General features: G+C 26.4%; 1 protein-coding gene across 2 annotated transcripts in view; it reads left to right on the forward strand.

Moving 5' to 3' along the window:
* LOC142229284 (D-beta-hydroxybutyrate dehydrogenase, mitochondrial) overlaps nt 1–24,130 on the forward strand; it is a 79,749-nt gene that overhangs the window by 54,760 nt on the left and 859 nt on the right. For both annotated transcript variants that reach the window (XM_075299833.1, XM_075299832.1), the window contains one exon: nt 23,299–24,059. In XM_075299833.1, coding sequence (XP_075155948.1) covers nt 23,309–24,059 — 751 coding nt within the window. In that variant the 5' untranslated portion in view covers nt 23,299–23,308. The remainder of the gene's footprint in view (nt 1–23,298; nt 24,060–24,130) is intronic.

A 24,130-nucleotide genomic window follows, 5' to 3' on the forward strand; every position in this document is an offset into this window, starting at 1 on the left:
TGAAATTTAATGTAAAAATGTAATTAAATTAATTAACATAAAAGAATGGTCGCTCTTCAGTCACTCATGGACATTGGGAAAGTGGGAGAAAAAAATGCTTTAAAACGCCATTTACAATGTCAAAGTTCGCAAAACACTAAAGATGACTGTGCTTTAATTCACTGCTTATTTCCGTTAATTTTTTTAACATTCGCCCGATACGCCAAACACAATCCATAGTATCTCATCATACTATGCAAATTGGATGTTATTGTGGTGAACTTGAAAATTGCTGAAAAGATTAGTTTTTCTCTTCCATTTGGAGTTCAGGTTTTTTTGTGATGTTGTTGATTTTTCAAACGAAACAATGCGCAGCTCATTTCAATATAGTTTTCTTCACCTTGAATAGATTGAATTTTTGCTCTGGCTTTTGATTTGATTGTGTGATACTGATACAGCTGCTATGGATAAAATGCCTACCTTGGATGCTATCTTGACTTCTTTGCCATCGCAAAAGCCGCACATCTATCCATAGTGAGCATAGTAGAAAAGGTTAATGCACTTCATTACTGGCAACATAATCGCTGTTGTTTACACTACGTCAACAATAATAACAACTGCCTTTGTACTGAAATCAAAGCGACATAATAATTTGCATCGTTTTAGATTTTTTTCTTCGTCTTCTGCAACAAAATAGATAATGAAACCCTATTAGCTGATGGATACAAACGTAATTGACTTTAATCTAAGCTATTATGAACAATGGGAATATTTTTCTTAAAAAACTGCGTTTTTTTATTACAATTGAATAATAGAGTGACAATAATGGGCAAAAATCAAATGTCAGACCATAACAAAATGAAAAATAAATTTCTTCCTAAATATGAAAATATTTTAAATTATTTTCAAGTTTCAGAGGTTCTTCACAAATTTTGTACAGAAATAAAATTGTGACAAAATTTTCTATAGAAATAAAATTTTGACAAAAATTTCTATGGATATAAAATTTTTGATAAAATTTTCTATAGAAATAAAATTTTTTGACAAAATTTTCTTAAGAAATAAAATTTTGACAAAATTTTCTAAAGAAATACAATTTTGGACAACATTTTCTATAGAAATAAAATTTTGACAAAATTTTCTATGGAAATAAAATATTTGATAAAATATTCTATAGAAATAAAATTTTTTGACAAAATTTTCTATAGAAATAAAATTTTTGTCAAAATTGTCTATAGAAATAAAATTTTTGATAAAATTTTCTATAGAAATAAAATTTTTTGACAAAATTTTCTATAGAAATATAATTTTGACAAAATTGTCTATAGAAATAAAATTTTGGGAAATTTTCTTTATAAATACAATTTTTGACAAAATTTTCTATAGAAATAAAATTGTGACAAAATTTTCTATAGAAATAAAATTTTGACAAAATGTTCTATAGAAATACAATTTTGACAAAATTTTCTATAGAAATAAAATTTTTTGACAAAATTTTCTATAGAAATAAAATTTTTGACAAAATTTTCTATAGAAATAAAATTTTGACAAAATTGTCTATAGAAATAAAATTTTGGGAAATTTTCTTTATAAATACAATTTTTGACAAAATTTTCTATAGAAATAAAATTGTGACAAAATTTTCTATAGAAATAAAATTGTCACAAAATTTTCTATAGAAATAAAATTGTGACAAAATTTTCTATAGAAATAAAATTTTGACAAAATTTTCTTAAGAAATAAAATTTTGACAAAATTTTCTATAGAAATAAAATTTTGACAAAATTTTCTATAGAAATAAAATTTTGACAAAATTTTCTACAGAAATACAAATTTTGACAAAATATTCTATAGAAATAAAATTTTGACAAAATTTTCTATAGAAATAATATTTTGACAAAATGTTCTATAGAAATACAATTTTGACAAAATTTTCTATAGAAAAAAATTTTGACAAAATTTGCTACAGAGATACAAATTTTGACAAAATATTCTATATTGACAAAATTTTCTAAAGAAATACAATTTTTTACAAAATTTTCTATAGAAATTAAATTTTGAGAAAATTTTCTTTAGAAATACAATTTTTGACAAAATTTTCTATAGAAATAAAATTTTGACAAAATTTTCTATAGAAATAAACTTTTGACAAAATTTTTTATAGAAATAAAATGTTGACAAAATTTTCTGTAGAAATAAAATTTCGAGAAAATTTTCTATAGAAATAAAATTTTGACAAAATTTTCTATAGAACTAAAATTTTGAGAAGATTCTCTATAGAAATAAAATTTTGACAAAATTTTCTATAGAAATAAAATTTTTGACAAAATTTTCTATAGAAATAAAATTTTGACAAAATTTTCTATAGAAATAACATTTTGACAAAATTTTGTATACAAATAAAATTTTGAGAAAATTTTCTATAGAAACAAAATTTTCTATAGAAATAAAATTTTGAGAAAATTTTCTATGGAAATAAAATTTTTGATAAAATGTTTTGACAAAATTTTCTTAAGAAATAAAATTTTGACAAAATTTTCTATAGAAATAAAATTTTGGCAACATTTTCTATAGAAAAAACTTTTAACAAAATTTTGTATAGAAATACAAATTTTGACAAAATATTCTGTAGAAATAAAATTTTGACAAAATTTTCTATAGAAATAAATTTTTAACAAAATTTTCTATAGAAATAAAATTTTGCCAACATTTTCTATAGAAATAAAATTTTGACAAAATTTTCTATAGAAATAAAATTTTGACAAAATTTGTATATAGAAATAAAATTTTCTATTGAAATAAAATTTTTGACAAAACTTTCTATAGAAATAAAATTTTTGACAAAATATTCTATAGAAATAAAATTTTGACAAAATTTTCGATAGAAAAAAAAATTTTGACAAAATTTTCTATAGAAATAAATTTTTTTGACAAAATTTTCTTAAGAAATAAAATTTTGACAAAATTTTCTTAAGAAATAAAATTTTGATAAAATATTCTATAGAAAAAAAATGTTGATAAAATTTTCTATAGAAATACAAATTTTGACAAAATATTCTATAGAAATAAAATTTTGACAAAAATTTCTATAGATATAAAATTTTGACAAAAATTTCAATAGAAATAAAATTTTGAAAAAATTTTCTATAGAAATAAAATCTTGACAAAATTTTCTATAGAAATAAAATTATGACAAAAATTTCTACGGAAATAAAATTTTGACAAAATTTTCTATAGAAATAAAATTTTGACAAAATTTTCTACGGAAATAATATTTTGACAAAATTTTCTACAGAAATAAAATTTTGACAAAATTTTCTAAAGAAATAACATAAAATTTTGACAAAAATTTATGTAGAAATAAAATTTTTGACAAAATTTTCTATAGAAATAAAATTTTTGAAAAAAATTTCTATAGAAAAAAATTTGACGAAAATTTCTATAGACAATTTTGTAAAATTTGGCATATCTATAATTTTTTTTTAGAATTGTTAATTGGGCTTTAAAAGTGAGACATACTATTAAATAATTCAAATATCAAGCGTCCACCCCATTGGTGACTATCTATTCTTATCTCTCATATTTTTGTGGGTTTCTTGCAGTGTACTAACATTTATATCATATGAATTTTCACAATATTATTTGCATTTAATTTTTACGTGGGATGATTGCAGTCAATAATGATTTATCGCAAAAAAAGCAACATTTTGCATATGGATATTTTCTGCATATATTAACGATATTTCAAATCTTTAATGGGTTTTGCTACTTCTTCTTTTGTTTTTTTATGTCATATCATGTCTAAATATTCAATAATGTCAATTTTAAAAATGTCGATATTGTTACATTTCGAAATGCGTAAACAACAACAAACTCTACATGCGTTAACGATTTTTATTTGGAACCAAGAGAGCAAAAATGTAATCAAAATGCAAATGCCCATAAAATGGGAAAGCCGCAAGCCCGTCTGTCCGACAATTTTAACATTTAGTTTTATATTTACACAGCTTTGGAGTTGCGTAGCTCTGTCGCTCAAGTGCTAGGAGCAATATTGTCCAATGTAGACTAAGACTTGGCCAGAAACCAAAAAACCGCATAAAAATATTTACTCTAGAAAAAGGTCAATGTTTGAAAACAAAAACGTCCAATGATCGCAAATATATACACAGAAAAAAAATATCATCAATTTTTTCCAATTAAAATTTTTGTTGAACTTTAAAAAATATTCAATTAAAAATTTATTTATTTCAACAAGTTTTTAATTGAAACAAAAATCAATAGCAAAATTCTATCAATTAATGTTTTAATTACATGGAATAATCATTTTTATTGACTTTCTATTTCAATAAATTTGGAAATCAGAATCGATTTCGACTCTTTGGGCAAAAAATTATATATCGAAGAATCGTCTTTTGTAGCCGTAGTCAAATTTTTTAAGTTAAAAAATATAGAAACTTTGATTCTACCACCAAATAATTAAAATAACAACCGTTTAAGAAACCCTGGTGTTATCCATTAACAACAATTGGCAACAGTTTTCTATTTAATTTTTTATTCATTTACCATATTAGTTGTTGTTGTTTTCTGTAGGTGATAGTTGTTTTAATAGTTTTGCTGAAACTTAACCATTTGCTGTGGTTGCTCCGCTCTCCGTTTAAAAAAAAAATCAAGCAAATCAGTGCGTGCGTGTTGTTATTTAGATTGGTTGTTATTGTTGTTGTAAACTTAATGCCAATTTCTTTATTAGCCAAGTTGATTTTGGTATTTTTTGCATTAACCATTCATCCATCCATTCAATGGCCATCTGTTTGTTTTCTGATTTGGTGTGATGTTTTAAAGAAAGTCTTTCATTTACAAAATTGAAGGAGTGCTATGGGACGTTAATAAATCTTTGGCATTTACTTAAAATGGTTGGATGAGGTGTGAATTATAAATATAAAATTTTCGACATACATCTTAAAAAGAAAATTAGCAAAAATTTCTCTTACCATAGTTCGTGAGGAATATTTATGGGCGGTAGAATTTTGATAACATGATGAAAGAAATGATCTGTTCTCAAAGACAGCAGCAGCTTTAAAGTCTTTATTGATTTTGCAAACAAAATTTATTATGCAAGCAAGCTCAATTTGGTTAATTTAGGTCAAAATATGATTATGCAGTATATTTATGGGAAACATTTTAATATCGAGTTTTCGAATGAGATAAAACTTTAATAAATGGATATATGTATGATAATTATCCTTACACTGACAAATTAAAACTGATTTGAAAATAATGATTTCCATAAATTAAAATAGAGATGAAGTGGCTTTAGTGCTCTAGAGAGTTTGGTTTTTTGGAGTGTATTTAAATTTTAAAGATTCTTCTTTTTCTTCTTTATTGTTGACATTTCTAATGCAATGCCCGGGTTAATTAAAAATTTTTGAAGATTAAGACTCACAAAATCAATCTTTCTGTTGATCTTTATCTTTTCTGTGATAACCCAAAGGACTTTTCTCAACCTATTATAAAAAGTATTCAAAAGACTTAAGACACAATTTGATTGAAAACATATTAAAAAGACTTAAGACACAAACATATTAAACTCATATTTAAAATACTTAAGACACAAACTTATTTAAGGCACATTTAAAAGACTTAACACACAGACTTTTTAATATTTTCAGAAAAATGTAATTTCCTGTTGAATTTTAAAAATTTGTATCTAGTTATATTTTTGAGCTAAATTTAATAAAATAAAAAGAAGTAAATCTTTAGAATTTACAGTTTTTAACATCTAAGGAAATTTATGAAAATTTTATATTTTTAACTCACTCCTTGAAGATGTTTTTTTGAGCTAAATTAAATAAAATATCTTTGGAACCGACTTTTTTTCCGTACATGGGACACAAACTGGTTTAAAGATTATTAAAAAGGTACAAATTTATAAAATTTCCATAAAATTTTAATTTCCTGTGATATCACTTTTGCAAAAAACACTAATCCAAAGGACTTTTCTCAACCTATTATAAAAAGTATTCAAAAGACTTAATGCACAATCTGATTGAAAACATATTAAAAAGACTTAAGACACAAACTTATTAAACTTATATTTAAAATACTTAAGACACAAACTTATTTAAAGCACATTTAAAAGACTTAACACACAAACTTTTTAATATTTTCAGAAAAATGTAATTTCCTGTTGAGTTTTAAAAATTTGTATTTTTGAGCTAAATTTCATAAAATAAAAAAGGAAATCTTTGGAATTGACAGTTTTTTGTTTTGTGCCTGGGTCTTAACATCTAAGGAAATTTATGAAAATTTTGAATTTTTAACTCGCTCCTTGAATATGTTTTTTTTGAGCTAAATTAAATAAAATATCTTTGGTACCAACTTATTTTTTTCGTACCTGGGACACAAACTGGTTTAAAGATTATTAAAAAGGTACAAATTTCCATAAAATTTTAATGTTCTGTGATATCACTTTTTCAAAAACCACGAATCCAAAGGACTTTTCTCAACCTATTATAAAAAGTATTCAAAAGACTTAATACACAATCTGATTGACAACATATTAAAAAGACTTAAGACACAAACTAATTAAAAGCGTATTTACAAGACTTAAGACAGAAACTTGTTTAAAGCATATTTTAAAGGCTTAAGACACAAACTTTTTAATATTTGCAGAAAAATATAATTTTCTATTGAGTTATATTTTTGAGCTAAATTTAATAAAATAAAAAAAAGTAAATCTTTGGAATTGACAGTTTTTGTTTTGTGCCTGGGTCTTAACATCTATCGAAATTTTATTTGTTTAACTCATTCCTTGAAGATATATTTTTTTTGAGCTAAATTAAATAAATATATCTTTGGAACAGACTTATTTTTTCCATACCTCGGACTTAACTATCTATGAAAATTTAAAGTCTATGTGCAAACCTGATCTAACTACTCTTTTCCCAACTTTGGATAGATGACCACAAGAAAGCCATTTTAATTAATTTTTATAAGTGTGATAAAAACAAATTCTTTCATCCTGACCTACTTCAGAAGAATGCCTTTCCAGTTTCTCTCTGTTGTGCCAAACGATATCAGGTGGCTACATTGCATTTCTACGAAAACGAGTTGTCCCACTAGATTTTCTCCCAATACAAATGAATAAATCTCCAGGCAATAGTATGATAGCTTTGGACACATACCAAGTTGCTATAAGATTTTTACAATAGGGGGCAAAAAAACGACAAGTCATCAAAGATCCAACAAACATGTTTATCTCTTCCAGTCATTCCAACTGCACCATGTATCTAAACATATAGATTGCATTTTATATTCATTGTGGTAGCGATCCATAAAAGGTGTATTCTTGTCTATGCCATCTGATGGTGCAGTAAGCAGTAATAACCACGTCGTATTCAACATTCTTTTATTGAGCACCTTGTACTCAGACTTTTGCAATAAGGTTAGTGGGTTAAAATTATACGCATGACTTTATGGGCAAATTGGCCACTTTATCTTAGACTAGGTTTGTTGCTATTTTGATGTTGCAAAATGGAAATGAAAAACATTGTTAGACCATAACTAATTAGTAAGGTGTCTGTCTATTGTGTATCACACTTCATTGAGTGTTATGAATGATAGATATTTGAAATATTTTTTTGTTTTTGTTTTGAAGCCACCATAGTTAATTGATCTGTTCCGTAATATATGGTCAAGAAATAAAAAAATCAAGATTTTTTTTAAACAAACATAACTTTGTAATTGTAATACATAATGGGGAAAATAATCAAAGGAAGTTGTAGATTTTTATTTTTTTGTTGTAGAAAACTAGGCCAGAGTATTGAAATATTCTATGAATAATCATACACAAAAATGACAGTTTCCTTTCTCAGAACAATTCACAGCTCGAATTACAGACAATTTAGATCAAAAAGACTTTATTTAGACGTTTGAAGAGATCAAACCAAATACAGAAAAAATATGTTTGTCTTCAATCACAACATTCATCAATCGAATTAATTTTTAATTGAAATTTCTTCAATCACAGAAATTTCAGAAAGAATCAATCACAAAGGCCAATTAAAAATTTAATTTATACAAGTATTTTTTGTAAATGGTTTTTGTTTCAATTACATAAATTATTAAAACAGTTATAGTTTTAATTAAAACCTTTTTCTAATATGAAATAAAAATTGTAATTGAAAAATTATTGTTGGTATTTTTTCTCTATGATTGCTCGTTTGCTAAAACCACTAGGATTTTCCGGGTTGAAAACATATTTAAAAGACTTAAGATACAAACCAGTTTAAAACATATATAAAAGACTTAAGACACAAATTGGTTTAAAAAATATTAAAAAGACTTAGGACACAAACTTTTCAAAGTTTTAGAATAATTAAAATTTTTGTTGATTTTTATCTTTTCTGTGATAGCTCCTTTGCAAAAACCACTAACCCAAAGGACTTTTCTCAACCTATTATAAAAAGTATTCAAAAGACTTAATGCACAATCTGATTGAAAACATATTAAAAAGACTTAAGACACAAACTTATTAAACTTATATTTAAAATACTTAAGACACAAACTTATTTAAAGCACATTTAAAAGACTTAACACACAAACTTTTTAATATTTTCAGAAAAATGTAATTTCCTGTTGAGTTTTAAAAATTTGTATTTTTGAGCTAAATTTCATAAAATAAAAAAGGAAATCTTTGGAATTGACAGTTTTTTGTTTTGTGCCTGGGTCTTAACATCTAAGGAAATTTATGAAAATTTTGAATTTTTAACTCGCTCCTTGAATATGTTTTTTTTGAGCTAAATTAAATAAAATATCTTTGGTACCAACTTATTTTTTTCGTACCTGGGACACAAACTGGTTTAAAGATTATTAAAAAGGTACAAATTTCCATAAAATTTTAATGTTCTGTGATATCACTTTTTCAAAAACCACGAATCCAAAGGACTTTTCTCAACCTATTATAAAAAGTATTCAAAAGACTTAATACACAATCTGATTGACAACATATTAAAAAGACTTAAGACACAAACTAATTAAAAGCGTATTTACAAGACTTAAGACAGAAACTTGTTTAAAGCATATTTTAAAGGCTTAAGACACAAACTTTTTAATATTTGCAGAAAAATATAATTTTCTATTGAGTTATATTTTTGAGCTAAATTTAATAAAATAAAAAAAAGTAAATCTTTGGAATTGACAGTTTTTGTTTTGTGCCTGGGTCTTAACATCTATCGAAATTTTATTTGTTTAACTCATTCCTTGAAGATATATTTTTTTTGAGCTAAATTAAATAAATATATCTTTGGAACAGACTTATTTTTTCCATACCTCGGACTTAACTATCTATGAAAATTTAAAGTCTATGTGCAAACCTGATCTAACTACTCTTTTCCCAACTTTGGATAGATGACCACAAGAAAGCCATTTTAATTAATTTTTATAAGTGTGATAAAAACAAATTCTTTCATCCTGACCTACTTCAGAAGAATGCCTTTCCAGTTTCTCTCTGTTGTGCCAAACGATATCAGGTGGCTACATTGCATTTCTACGAAAACGAGTTGTCCCACTAGATTTTCTCCCAATACAAATGAATAAATCTCCAGGCAATAGTATGATAGCTTTGGACACATACCAAGTTGCTATAAGATTTTTACAATAGGGGGCAAAAAAACGACAAGTCATCAAAGATCCAACAAACATGTTTATCTCTTCCAGTCATTCCAACTGCACCATGTATCTAAACATATAGATTGCATTTTATATTCATTGTGGTAGCGATCCATAAAAGGTGTATTCTTGTCTATGCCATCTGATGGTGCAGTAAGCAGTAATAACCACGTCGTATTCAACATTCTTTTATTGAGCACCTTGTACTCAGACTTTTGCAATAAGGTTAGTGGGTTAAAATTATACGCATGACTTTATGGGCAAATTGGCCACTTTATCTTAGACTAGGTTTGTTGCTATTTTGATGTTGCAAAATGGAAATGAAAAACATTGTTAGACCATAACTAATTAGTAAGGTGTCTGTCTATTGTGTATCACACTTCATTGAGTGTTATGAATGATAGATATTTGAAATATTTTTTTGTTTTTGTTTTGAAGCCACCATAGTTAATTGATCTGTTCCGTAATATATGGTCAAGAAATAAAAAAATCAAGATTTTTTTTAAACAAACATAACTTTGTAATTGTAATACATAATGGGGAAAATAATCAAAGGAAGTTGTAGATTTTTATTTTTTTGTTGTAGAAAACTAGGCCAGAGTATTGAAATATTCTATGAATAATCATACACAAAAATGACAGTTTCCTTTCTCAGAACAATTCACAGCTCGAATTACAGACAATTTAGATCAAAAAGACTTTATTTAGACGTTTGAAGAGATCAAACCAAATACAGAAAAAATATGTTTGTCTTCAATCACAACATTCATCAATCGAATTAATTTTTAATTGAAATTTCTTCAATCACAGAAATTTCAGAAAGAATCAATCACAAAGGCCAATTAAAAATTTAATTTATACAAGTATTTTTTGTAAATGGTTTTTGTTTCAATTACATAAATTATTAAAACAGTTATAGTTTTAATTAAAACCTTTTTCTAATATGAAATAAAAATTGTAATTGAAAAATTATTGTTGGTATTTTTTCTCTATGATTGCTCGTTTGCTAAAACCACTAGGATTTTCCGGGTTGAAAACATATTTAAAAGACTTAAGATACAAACCAGTTTAAAACATATATAAAAGACTTAAGACACAAATTGGTTTAAAAAATATTAAAAAGACTTAGGACACAAACTTTTCAAAGTTTTAGAATAATTAAAATTTTTGTTGATTTTTATCTTTTCTGTGATAGCTCCTTTGCAAAAACCACTAACCCAAAGGACTTTTCTCAACCTATTATAAAAAGTATTCAAATGACTTAGGATACAGTCTGGTTGAAAATATATTTAAACGACTTATGATAAATACCAGTTTAAAACATATATAAAAGACTTAAGACACAAACTGATTTAAAGAATACTAAAAAGGCACAACTTTCAAAAATTTTTCTGAAAATTTTAATTTTCTGTTGATTTTATCTTTTCTATGATAGCTCCTTTGCAAAAACCACTGACCCAAAGGACTTTTCTCAACGTATTATAAAACTTATTCCAAAGACTTAAGACACAATCTGTTTGAAAGCATATTAAAAAGTCTTTAGAAACAAACATATTAAAAGCATATTTAAAAGACTTAAGACACAAACACATTTAAAGCATATATAAAAGACTTAAGACACAAACTTTTTAATATTTGCATAAAAATATAATTTCCTGTGTAGTTTTAAAGGCACAGACTTTTATCACTAATTACCAACACAAATATATGCTTGTTTTAGAGGTGCAATATGACATTTAAATGAAATCACGGACTATATAAAGTCCTTTTTCAAGAAGACGTTTTCCATATTTGTTAAACACATGCGATTACTTGAAATACTTAAACAGAATAAGGTGAACATTTTATGCGCAGCAGTTTGTAGCCCTGTTTGGATGTGTCCATGTGTGATACGTGAGTCATTGGGTTATCATGATGAATTATCACCTTTGGCAAGTTGTCAATTGTTTCTTTAATTCAACATTAAATCTGCCCTAGTTCGGCATAGTGCAGCACTGTCCATTAGCGTTTCTAGAAATTGACAAAGTAAAGTAATACATTGGAAAAGTGTAAATAGGTTTTCAAATACTGGGGGGCTAAACATTTTCTGGAGGGGTCCAAGCCCCCCTCCCCAGAGGCCTTTCTACGCTGATGTCACTGTCAATATTTTACCCCGAAAACAGAAAAAAATCGCATAATTGGGAAATTGCCACTGTTTTTTAAGTTTTGGTCACCTTTTGATGTACCATTTTGTATATATTTAAAAAAATATTTTGCCATTTGATAAAGTAATTTTCATATAATTTGTTTTTGTTTTTTATTTTTAATTTAATGATTCTAGTATGCATATAGAAACTAATTATTTCCGAACAGAATTTTCAATTACATATGTTTTTATTTGGAAATATTGTTTAATTTAGTTCAAATTTCAATCAGCATAATTAATACTTCAAATAAAAAAGTAAAAATGTTCAATCATTTTCTTAATTGACTATTTTTTTAATTGATTACGTTTTCAACTTCAATCAAATTTTTGATTTGTAGCCCCCATTTGTTTTGATTTAATTATGGGTTGCTGAATCTTAAATTAATAGAAAAGACTTAAAACACAAACTCGATAATACGAAGGACTTAAGACATAAACTTAATATTCACACAAATATTGGAAAATATTAACTTCCACCTATGTCATTAATTTTTTCTGCTTTAAAGTTCAAATTTTAAAGAAAAAATATTGTAATATTTGTTTTTAATCTTTTATATGACTCATTTGAATTGATAGTTTTCTTCAAAACAAAAACGAACTTTCCAGATAATGCTACCATATTTCCATATAGAATAACAGACAATGGCAGCTTAGTTTTGTGCACACACATATATTCCATTGTTTATATACAATTTATTATGAAATTTTATGAATTCAAATGGCTGACCATATATATAAATAAATGTAAATAAATATATGTACATATACCTTAGGCATATTTATGTTATGTTATTTAAAAATAAAAATATTACTATTGTTGTTGCAGTTTCTCCTTATTATTCCCATGGTATTTCTGTACAATAATTATGGTCACTCTGTCCGTATGAAGTATTTTCAATATACCAAAAAAGAAAAATTATATGCATACGCTATATGGATAACATTCGTCAGACAGCTAGTCAATAGTCAATGTGGCATTTGAAATAAGGCACATGAAATGCTTCCGCTGTCAATGCTATTTTTTTTTCTTTTCGTATAAACCAAGCTAAGTATTTGCTATGAATATATACACAGATCAAAAAAATTTGATGGTCTTCGAAAAAAATTTAGAAAACCAATGTTCGATTTCAGATAAAAATTTGATTTTCTTGGAAAAAAATTTTAGAAAACCAAAGTTCGATCTAAGTTCGCAAACAGTTAGGTGTAAAGAAAAATTGTAATCTTTGGAAAATAGCTATTATTTGGTTTTAGGTGAAATTTATTGAACGAAACCAGAGACCCCTTTTAACTAAAAAATAAATCTTCATTTTCCTAAAATTTAGCATCAAAACTAAAAAAAATATTTTACGTGTATTTTGCAGAAATAGCTAAAACCAAAATGAACGAAAGCAATGAATATTTATTTGGTATGCATTCCTGGTTCCCAATGGACTGTTATTCATATCCTCCAAAATTGGTTATTGAAATTGTTTACGTTAATTTGTCTACGTGTTTTTCGTTAACGACTCCTTAATATTTGCTTGGCAATTGGCGTTTTTTCTTTTCTTGTTAGACCCAAAGCTTTTATTGCTACTCAGCCTGGTTCAAATTGTTTGTTTAAAGAAAATATGCGTGTAATAACCCTCTTTCTGATGGTTTTACAACATTTTTGTCTTATATTGGCAACAAACAAAAAAACGTAGATAATTGTTTTGTATAGCATGTTCACATTGTTTTTCGAAATTGAACAAAATTTCACTTTCATGGCAATGTTTTCGATTATTTTCTTTCGATTTCTGTGGATTTGTATTGTTGATGTTATTTATGTTTATTTATCGCATGTTTGTTTTTTCTTTTATGAAAACAAAATCATGTTTTGCTATTCAATACTGGTTTATCTTATACGGCCTTTAAATATTTTCAGCCGTTATACTTGAGGATATAAAACCCGCTAGCGTTTTGATTGATTGAAATCGATAAAGACAAGGCGGAAAATAGCAATTTAATATATTTATAAAAAATATATTAAAATTTAATATACGAAGATGACATGAAAGTAGTTAAATTCAAGTTCATCACTAACACACGACTCTTCAACCTAGGTGATGAACTTCTCCCAATTCTACATTTAGTTCAATGGTAAGAGATCTCCTTCTTTGTAGCCACTACAAAAGACTTAAGACACAAACTTAGTACTACGAAAGACTTAGGACACACACTTTGTAATACGAAAGACTTAAGGCATAAACTCCATATTTAAACAAATATCGAAAAATAGCAGCTTCCACTTAATGTCATTAATTTTTTGTACTTAAACTATAAAAGCCATGAAAAGAAGAGTTTAGCGGAAAACAATTAAAGAAACGAAAATTTTTGAGACTTATGATCGTATTTTCAAAACTTTTCTAAGGGAAAATGCTCACAAACATTTGTTTGAGGCCATTTAAATGGACAAAAACTTACCTCACATGCCAAATTTCATATGGATGGTATAAAATAGGTTTTTAGGGCTATGATACAAATAATGTAACAACAATTCTCAATAGGATTTTTTATTGTCAAATTGATGAACATTTATTAAAACTAGTCCTTTTTTGTTGTTTAATAAAATTTTACATTTTGGAGGAAAAAATTGGTGTTAAAAATTTTTTTAAATGTCTTTAGCGCTGTAAGAAGTTGAATACAGACTTATGAATTCAACTAAATTAGAAACCCCGATCCTATTGTATAGTTAAAAAAATAGTGCTCTCTTTCTCTACACTCAAAAAATGTTGAAATGGATCCAAAGATTTTGACCTTCCCTTAAAGATTTTGGTATTGATTCCGAGCCAAAGATGCGGGTTCTTCAAAATAAAGACATATTTTAGCGACCTGTCTGGCTTTAGGACCAATAAAATTAAAATTAAGATACAGATCCCATTTATCGAATTTACATTCTCTATTCGCGGTAGATTAATAAAGCTATTCACGTTAAAACAAATGTCAGTTAAAAAATCCAAATTATAACGAATACTTAAAAGTAGAAAAAGTTTCTTAATTAAAAAAACCTTTAAACCAAACATGCTAAATCCTCAAAATATGTCCTAGCATTTTATTTTATTCATTCAATTCAATATTTCTGTCAATTTAAGACCAATTTCTTTAAATCAAAAATGTGTTTCTTTACTTTATGGGAATTTTGTATTAGTTCAAAGACATACAACTTTAACGGAGGGACGCAAATTTCGAAAAATTGTGTCCTAAATTTAATGAACAACATTTTTGAAGCAACGATTATAAATGTTATTTTAATTCAAATTTAATTATTTTAAAGAAATTTGTCCTTAATATTTTGTAAATTGGGCAAATTTTAGGTTGCGTTAGCTTTAATATCACATAAATATTGTTTTCAGTGAATGTATGCTCGAACTTTGTATTAACCTGTTGTACCTTGAAACCATATACCAGAAAAATATCACATAGTGTGCTATTAATTCACTGTATGAGTTCATACAAATTTCCTTTGATATAAAAACAAAAGACTTAAGAAACAAACTTTAGGGTATGCGAATATGCATTCTCATAAAACAAATGCTGTACATACTGTGTTCCCCACGAATAGGGTTAGCTTTAAACTGAATCTTATTTTCTTATTTTGATTTAACCTTATTCTTAAATTAAAAAATTAAAAAGCCAAAAAACCAAATAGCTGTGAACTAAAACATTTAAACCAAACAAAATGAATAAATTAATTATTTTCACTTTGTTTGGTATTTAGGCCTAAGGCATATTGACCCTTTTGGGGTGCTATAAAATATTTTTTTATGAATTCCAAAATCTTAGACCAATTAAACGAAATCGGATTATTGAAATTTTCAAGCTAGTCTATCTTCCGTGCTTACATGTTTTTGGTCTTTTAGGTTTTAGTGAGAAAATCATTGGGCCCCGGTCACGACCCAGATTCAAGAAATGTTTGCATTCTTTGTTTTATCACAAATTGATTCTTTCCTTTGCTTTTATATTAGATATTGAATCATTAGCAAACTAACCAAACAAAAGATTCAGAAGCGTTTGTCGAAATCATTAATGGTATATACATATTTCGCATCACAGTGTTGAAAACTATTGGCTTAAAGAAAGAAAAACACAAATGATAATTAAGGTTTTTGATTGAGACAATAATCACTCATCACATAAATATTTTTTGGAGTGTTTTTAAACAACAAAAAAGAGTTTATAATAACAATTATTAAATTTAAATTCATATTAAGAATATTTTAATCAAAGAAACACATTTTTGATTTAAAGAAAACGTCCTTAAATTAACTGAAAATTTTAATCTTTAGATTTAAGAAAAAAACGCTTAAAATATAGATAATTAAGACTTTTTTGAGGATTTTCCATCTTTGGTCCAAACCTTTTAAATTTAGGAAACAAGTTTTGGAAATTTTTGTCCCTCCGTTAAAGTCGTATGTCTTTCGATTAAGGCAATTTTGTTTTAAAGTAAAGAAACACATTTTTGATTAAAGAAATCGTCCTTAAATTAACTGAAAAATTGTATCTTTAGATTTAAGATAAAACCCGTTAAAATATTAAGACTTATTTTGAGTATTTTGCATCTTTGGTTTAATTTTTTTTTAATTAAGAAAACATTTTGTTACTTTAAAATATCCAGCATAATTTGGATTTTAAAACTGGAATTTGTTTGTAGGTGAAAATCTTTATTAATATACCGCGAAAAAAGAATGAAAATTCTCAGTATCCTAATTTTAATTTTATCTGGCTTTAAATGGTCCTACATTTACCCGTAAAGCCAGATAGGTCCCTAAAAATGTCTTTATTTTAAAGAAGCTGCATTTATGGCTCGGAATCAATACCAATATCCTCAAGGGAAGGTCAAAATCTTTAGATCCAAGTACACTTTATTTAAGTGGAGGAGGGTATAATAAGGAAAAATAATCGGCAAATTTAACTAAAATCAATTAATTTTCATAAAATAAACATGAAGTTATATGGGCTATAGAAATTTTCGTTGGCTTTTTCTGAAGGTAAAATAAAATAATCGCTTCTTGTCTACACTCTAAAAAGAAATTTACTAGGATTCAAAGGTTTTCATATTCCCTTAAGGATTTTAGTATTGATTCCTAGCCAAAAAGTGACTTCATTTAATTTTGTTTTAATATAAATCTGGGATCAATACAATTAAAATTATACTCAAAAAATTTAACCCACCCAGAGGCAAATTAAAGATTATGCAACTTAAATTTTAGGATGCGCAATTTGCAAACAATTAAGAACAAATTTCTTTAATATAGTGAAATTTGAATTAAAATAAATTTTTATACCCTCCACCATAGGATATATATTAACTTTGTCATTCCGTTTGTAACACATCGAAATATTGCTCTAAGGCCCCATAAAGTATATCGTTGGCAGAAATGCAAAAGAACGTAACTACAATTTTCATTTTTTACAGGAGAACGTAAAAACGTTATAAAATCTGCAAAACTAATGTTTACGTAACCATTTTTTTTAAATACTGATTAAAACACTCCGACTTTATTTTTGATCGTAGCAACCTAAAAGTTTGTGAGACCATGGCTGTTGATAAAACACGCCAAATGCAGTCAAAAACGCATTTTTCGAATTTTTGTTAGTTACGTTCTTTTGCATTTCTGCTAACGATATATATTCTGGGTCGTGGTGAAATTCTGAGTCGATCTAAGCATTTCCGTCCGTCCGTCTGTTGAAATCACGCTAACTTCCGAACGAAACAAGATATCGGCTTGAAACTTGGCACAAGTAGTTGTTATTGATGTAGGTCGGATGGTATTGCAAATGGGCCATATCGGACCACTTTTACGTATAACCCCCATATAAACCGACGCTCAGATTTGGTTTACGGAGCCTCTTGGAGGAGCAAATTTCATCCGATTCGGCTGAAATTTGGTACATGGTGTTAGTATATGGTCTCTAACAAACATGCAAAAATTTGTTCATATCGGTCCATAATTATATAGAGCCCCCATATAAACCGATCCCCAGAATAGACCTCCGGATCCTCGTGGATGAGCAAAATTCATCCGATTCGGTTGAAATTTGGTACGTGGTGTTAGTATATGGTCTCTAACAACCATGCAGGAATTGGTCCATATCGGTCCATAATTGTATGTCGACCCCATATAAACCGATCCACAGATTTGAACTCCGGAGCCCCTTGGAAGTGCAAAATTCACCCGATTTGGTACATTGCGCTAGTATATGGCCCCTAACAACCATGCCAAAATTGATCCATATCCGTCTATAGTTATATATAGCCGATCCCCAAAAATTATCTACCAAATTAATACCAAAATCCTTAAGGGAAGGTCAAAATCTTTGGATCCAAGTACACTTTGTTTTGAGTGTAGGGGAAACTGTATTACAAACGTCGATGTCACGCCAATTTCATAAAAATAAGTATATTTTTCTACAAATTCAAAATTGGATGTCAAAATTGCAAAAATGTCTTTAGTGGCATTTTAAATTGAAACACAGCGACATTAACGAAAGGACACAAATTTCAAAGATTTGTGTCATAAATTCTTTGGAAATGAATTTATGATACAAATCTTAATTTTAAAGAAATTTGTACCTATGTTTGATAATAACACTTACACTTTGCCAAGCATGGTGACATTTAACTGAACATTCCTTAGCGCATTTCATTGTACCTGCCTTTATGTTTTCATAATTAGTGTCTATAGCAATATCACCAGTATAGGAATTTTAATCATAATTTTTGCAATTACGATTCCAACTTATAATTCAAATTAATATTCCAATAATAATTTACAAGACCTTCTGAAAATAAAAAAAAAATATTTGTTATAAGTTTTGTTAATTAAAGTATTTGAAAAAAAAGCAAAAACTATTGCATTTTTAAAGCTATAGACAAGAAAAAATTTCAACAATTTAGTCACGTTCTATATAAATTGAAATCTATAGTTCGAAGCCAATAACGCTAGCATATGAACAATACTTGGGTGTATATTATTAAACACCTTCAAAAGTTTAGACATTTTAAAGGTACATCGCTTGAATTGGCTGTTCTTTTTTTGTTGTATTGACTACAAGATATACACACTACATACACTCAAAAAAAAGTGAACTCTCTATTTCACTAAAGCCATATTAACTTTATATTAGTTCATAGAATCATTATGTTTGGAAAAAGTTTATTTTAGTCAAATAATTTTTTGCGTATGTTAGTTAAATTAACTGAAAAACGGGAAAAAGTTATACACAAATAAAGCATAAAGATTTCCTAATTTCGTATTTCTTACAAAATAGTTCATTATTTCTTTAAATTTGTAAATTTTACCAAAAATGTGTCCATCATGAACTTCGTATGTCACTAAAGACATTCTTGCAATTTTGAACTCCAAGATTTCTCTTAAAAATACAAAATTTTCTTTAACTACTGAAAAAATTTAGTTATGTCTAATAAATTTTCTAGAATTTGTCGAAAAATATTTACTTATTTTTGCCATATCGGAGTGATGCCAGCGCTTGTAATACCGTTTAGTTAAAATTTTCTTAAAAAGTTCCAAATTTTCTAAAATTAATCGAAAGTTACCTTTCCTGGTGGGTTCACTGTTTTTTCAGTGTACATGTATTTATAAAATTGTATACTACTTTTTGTTTAAGTATAGATATTTGCTAGTCTTTTTTGTTTTTTTTTGTTTAGCTAATTAGTATTAACGTTACGTTTCGTTGCATTACTTAATTGGTAGGAATGGATAGCGATGGTGACTTTGCCCACTTGTCGAAGAGGCTGATGAATAGCATGTTGTTGTTACTTTAAGCCATTAAACAAAGGCCTTTTGAGTAAGGCTGGCTTCTCTTTTGTTTTTATTGAAATCCATAATGAATATCATAACATTTGTTTAATCAATTTTTATATATGAAATAAAATAAAAAAGATATACATTTAAAGAAAAGTTTAAAGTCAAACAAAAAACAGCACAGAAAAAAATCAAGAAAAATTTTCCAATTAAAGTCTTAATAGACTTTTAAAAAATATTCAATTAAACATTTATTTTTTAATTGAAATAAAAATCAGTCACAAAAAAAATTGATAAAATTTTCTATAGAAATAAAATTTTGTCAAAATTTTCTATAGGAACAAAAATTTACAAAATATTCTATAGGAATAAAATTTTAACAAAATTGTCAATAGAACTAAAATTTTGACAAAATTTTCCGTAGAACTAAAATTTTGACAAAATTTTCTATAGAAATAAAATTATGACAAAATTTTCTGTAGAAAAAAGTGTGAAATCTATAGAGATAAAATTTTGACAAAATTTTCTATAAAAATAAAATTTTGACAAAATTTTCTATATAAATAATATTTTGATAAAATTGCCTATAGAAATAAAATTTTCTATAGAAATAAAATTATGACCAAATTTTCTATAGAACTAACATTTTGACAAAATTTTCTTTAGAACTAAAATGTTTACAAAATTTTCTATAGAAATAAAACTATGACAAAATTTTCTGTAGAAATTAATTTTGGACAAAATTTTTTATAGAAATAAAATTTGGACAAAGTTTTCTATAGAAATAAAATTTGGAAAAAATTTTCTATAGAAATAAAATTTTGACAAAATTTTCTATAGAAATAAAATTTTTACAAAATTTTCTATTAAAAACAATTTGACAAAATTTTCTATTAAAAAAAAAATTGACAAAATTTTCTATAGAAATAAAATTTTCTATAGAACTAAAAGTTTGACAAAACTTCTGTAGAACTAAAAGTTTGACAAAATTTTCTATAGAAATAAAACTTTGGCAAACATTTCCTATAGAAATAAAATGTTGACAAAATTTTCTATAGAAATAAAATTATGACAAAATTTTCTATAGAACTAAAATTTTGACAAAATTTTCTGTAGAACTAAAATTTTTACAAAATTTTCTATAGGAATAAAATTATTACAAATTTTTCTGTAGAAATTAATTTTGAACAAAATTTTTTATAGAAATAAAATTTGGACAAAATTTTCTATAGAAATAAAATTTTCTATAGAACAAAATTTTCTATAGAAATAAAACTTTGGCAAACATTTTCTATAGAACTAAAATTTTTACAAAATTTTCTATAGGAATAAAATTATAACAAATTTTTTATAGAAATAAAATTTTGACAAAATTTTCGATAGAAATAAAATTATTACAAAATTTTCTATTGAAAAAAAATTTGACAAAATTTTCTATTGAAAAAAGTTTGACAAAATTTTCTATAGAAATAAAATTTTGGGAAAAATTTTCTATAGAAATGAAATTTGGACAAATTTTTCTATAGAAATAAAATTTTGACAAAATTTCCTATAGAAATAAAATCTTGACAACATTTTCTGTAGAAATTAATTTTGGATAGAATTTTATATAGAAATAAAATTTGGACAAAACTTTCTATAGAAATAAAATTTTGAAAAAATTTTCTATAGAAATAAAATTATGACAAAATGTTCTATAGAACTAAAATGTTGACAAAATTTTCTGTAGAACTAAAATTTTTATAAAATTTTCTATAGGAATAAAATTATTACAAAATTTTCTGTAGAAATTAATTTTGGACAAAATTTTCTGTAGAAATAAAATTTGGACAAAATTTTCTATAAAAATAAAATTTTTACAAAATTTTCTAAAGAAATGAAAGTTTGGCAAACTTTTCTATAGAAATAAAATTTTGACAAAATGTCGATAGAATTAAAATTTTTACAAAATTTTCTATTGAAAAAAATTTTGACAAAATTTTCTATAGAAATAAAATTTTCTATAGAACTAAAAGTTTGATAAAACTTCCGTAGAACTAAAAGTTTGACAAAATTTTCTATAAAAATAATATTGTGACAAAATTTTCTATAAAAATAAAATTTTGACAAAATTTTCTATAGAAATAAAATTTTGACAAAATTTTCTATAGAAATAAAATTTTGACAAAATTTTCTATGGAAATAAAATTAAAAAAAACTTCTATAGAAATAAAATGTTGACAAAATTTTCTATAGAAATAAAATTTTTAAAAAATTTTCTATAGAGATAACATTTTTGTCAAAATTTTCTATAAAACTAAAAGTTTGACAAAACTTCTGTAGAACTAAAATTTTGACAAAGTTTTCTATAGAAATAAAATCGTGGAAAAATTTTCTATAGAAATAAAATTTTAAAAAAATTCCTGTAGAAATAAAATCTTGACAAAATTTTCTATAGAAATAAAATTTTTACAAAATTTTCGATAGATATAAAATTAAAAAAAAAATGTCTATAAAAATAAAATTTTGACAAAAATTTCTATAGAAATACAAATTTCATCCGATTGGTTTGAAATTTGATATTTGATGTCAGTATATGATCAGACAAAAGAAAATTTTTCTGTAACCGCTTACAATTTTTTAAGTGCATTAATCGTAGTTTGTGATAAACATATGGGAATTTGGAATAGAACCACATATTGGGTGTAGGGTAAATGCAATTATTTTTATTTGACCATCATATTGCAAGCGAGGCAATGTAATACTCATTTGCAGCAAACTGTGGATATTTTATCAATTTTTTTGCTACTATTAATTTTTTTCTATGATCCAATAAAAGCGAAAGTACTTTTTGAAAATTTTGAGGCAATTAAATAAAATTCAATAATTGGTAATACAATTAAAGTTATTTTCAATTTTTTTTACCAAATTGTTTACAAATGTTTTCGTTTGCAATTAAATTATTTAAAAAAATACAATTTTTCATTTCCTAGTTGGTAATGTACCTCAGTTGTAAAAAGGCAACACCTTTAACTCAATATACGTCTAAGACTTTTTTTCTATTTTTCCTAATTCAAATGGACAAAAGAAAGTGTATTCCTCTTAGTGTTTCATTTAAAATTTTTACTTCGTCATTGTTTCCTCTTAGTGTTTCATTTAAAATTTTTACTTCGTCATTGTATATCTGGCTGGGCATTGCGTAGCCAAATACTCTAGAGAGTTCGAGTAACAAAATAGTGTTGCATGAAGCGTTCATGACTCCTTCATGGTATGGACACTTGATTTCTTGCACTGCTTGTATTTGCAATATTTAACGTCATACAAACATAGTTTTTCTTTCTTGAAACATAATTTGGTCCGTTGCACATAAAACTGCATGGTTTTGCACCATCAAATATAATAAACGATGGTCTTTTTTCCTAGGAGGGGAAATGGGCTACGGAAATTTGAAATGTTTTTGTGTTTTCCACTTTTTGCTTGAAGCAGGAACTATTATAATCTAAAATGAAAGGCATTTGGAATTAGTTTAAAAAGTTTTTGTAATAAATTACAAAGGAAATGCATTTTCATGACAGATGGAGCTTATGTTATGCTCGACGTCACTCTTTCCTCAATGTCTACTGTATACCCAGTAAATTAATTAACAATGCTTAAAATTGTACCAGTCATCTAATACTCTACTTTTCTTTCTTTCTTCTTTTGTAGCAATGCCATAATGGAACCCATGACAGCTTTAGTATTGGCCTTCCAACTTTTGGCCCTATTCTCCATTGCAGGGGCTCTTATTATCTATTTGATCTGTAAAGTTCGTGAAGATGATGTCAAAAAGGACGAACATCCCAAATCGAATACGGTTCTAGTTACCAGTGCTGACACTGCTTTGGGCTTACAACTGTGTACGCATCTTGCAAGCAAGGGCTGTCGTGTAGTGGCAGGCATGAAAGATGGTGTTGATAGTTTACCTGCTAAATTGTTAATTGGATGGTTAAAAATGCGTGAATTCACCGAGGCCCCTGTATCGGGTACCATAATTCCCATGTTCTTGGATGTAACAAAAGATGATGTTTTACGTGAAGCTACCGAAACTATTGGCTCACATCTAAGTGCTGGCGAACAAGGCATTGCAGCTGTCATCAACACAAGCGGCACCTTCTATCGGGGTCGCATTGAAAGCCAGGAACTCTATCAAATGGAACAAATGTTTAAAACAAATATCTTGGGCTCATTGCGTATAGCCAAAGCTTTTGTGGACTTCCTGAGACCCACTTGTGGCCGCTTGATCTATTTGGGAGCGGCCAGTGGAGGTCAGGGCGATGGTTTAATTGCATACAATGTATCGCGTGTGGCCACAGATAAATGTGTGCAAGAGGTACGTCGTGAATTGCAGCCTTTTGGAGTAAGTGTAGTTTGTTTGGATACTTGTGGTTTGCATGCCGAGACGCTCTATAAACCACCAACTGCACAAAGTAAGTGAGAAAGATGGCTTAGCCATAGAAGAGGAAAATATATCTCTATATGGGCCGAAGATGATTTTTTT

The sequence above is a fragment of the Haematobia irritans genome, chromosome 3 (assembly GCF_050003625.1).
Source record: "Haematobia irritans isolate KBUSLIRL chromosome 3, ASM5000362v1, whole genome shotgun sequence".
NCBI classification, from domain to species: domain Eukaryota; kingdom Metazoa; phylum Arthropoda; class Insecta; order Diptera; family Muscidae; genus Haematobia; species Haematobia irritans.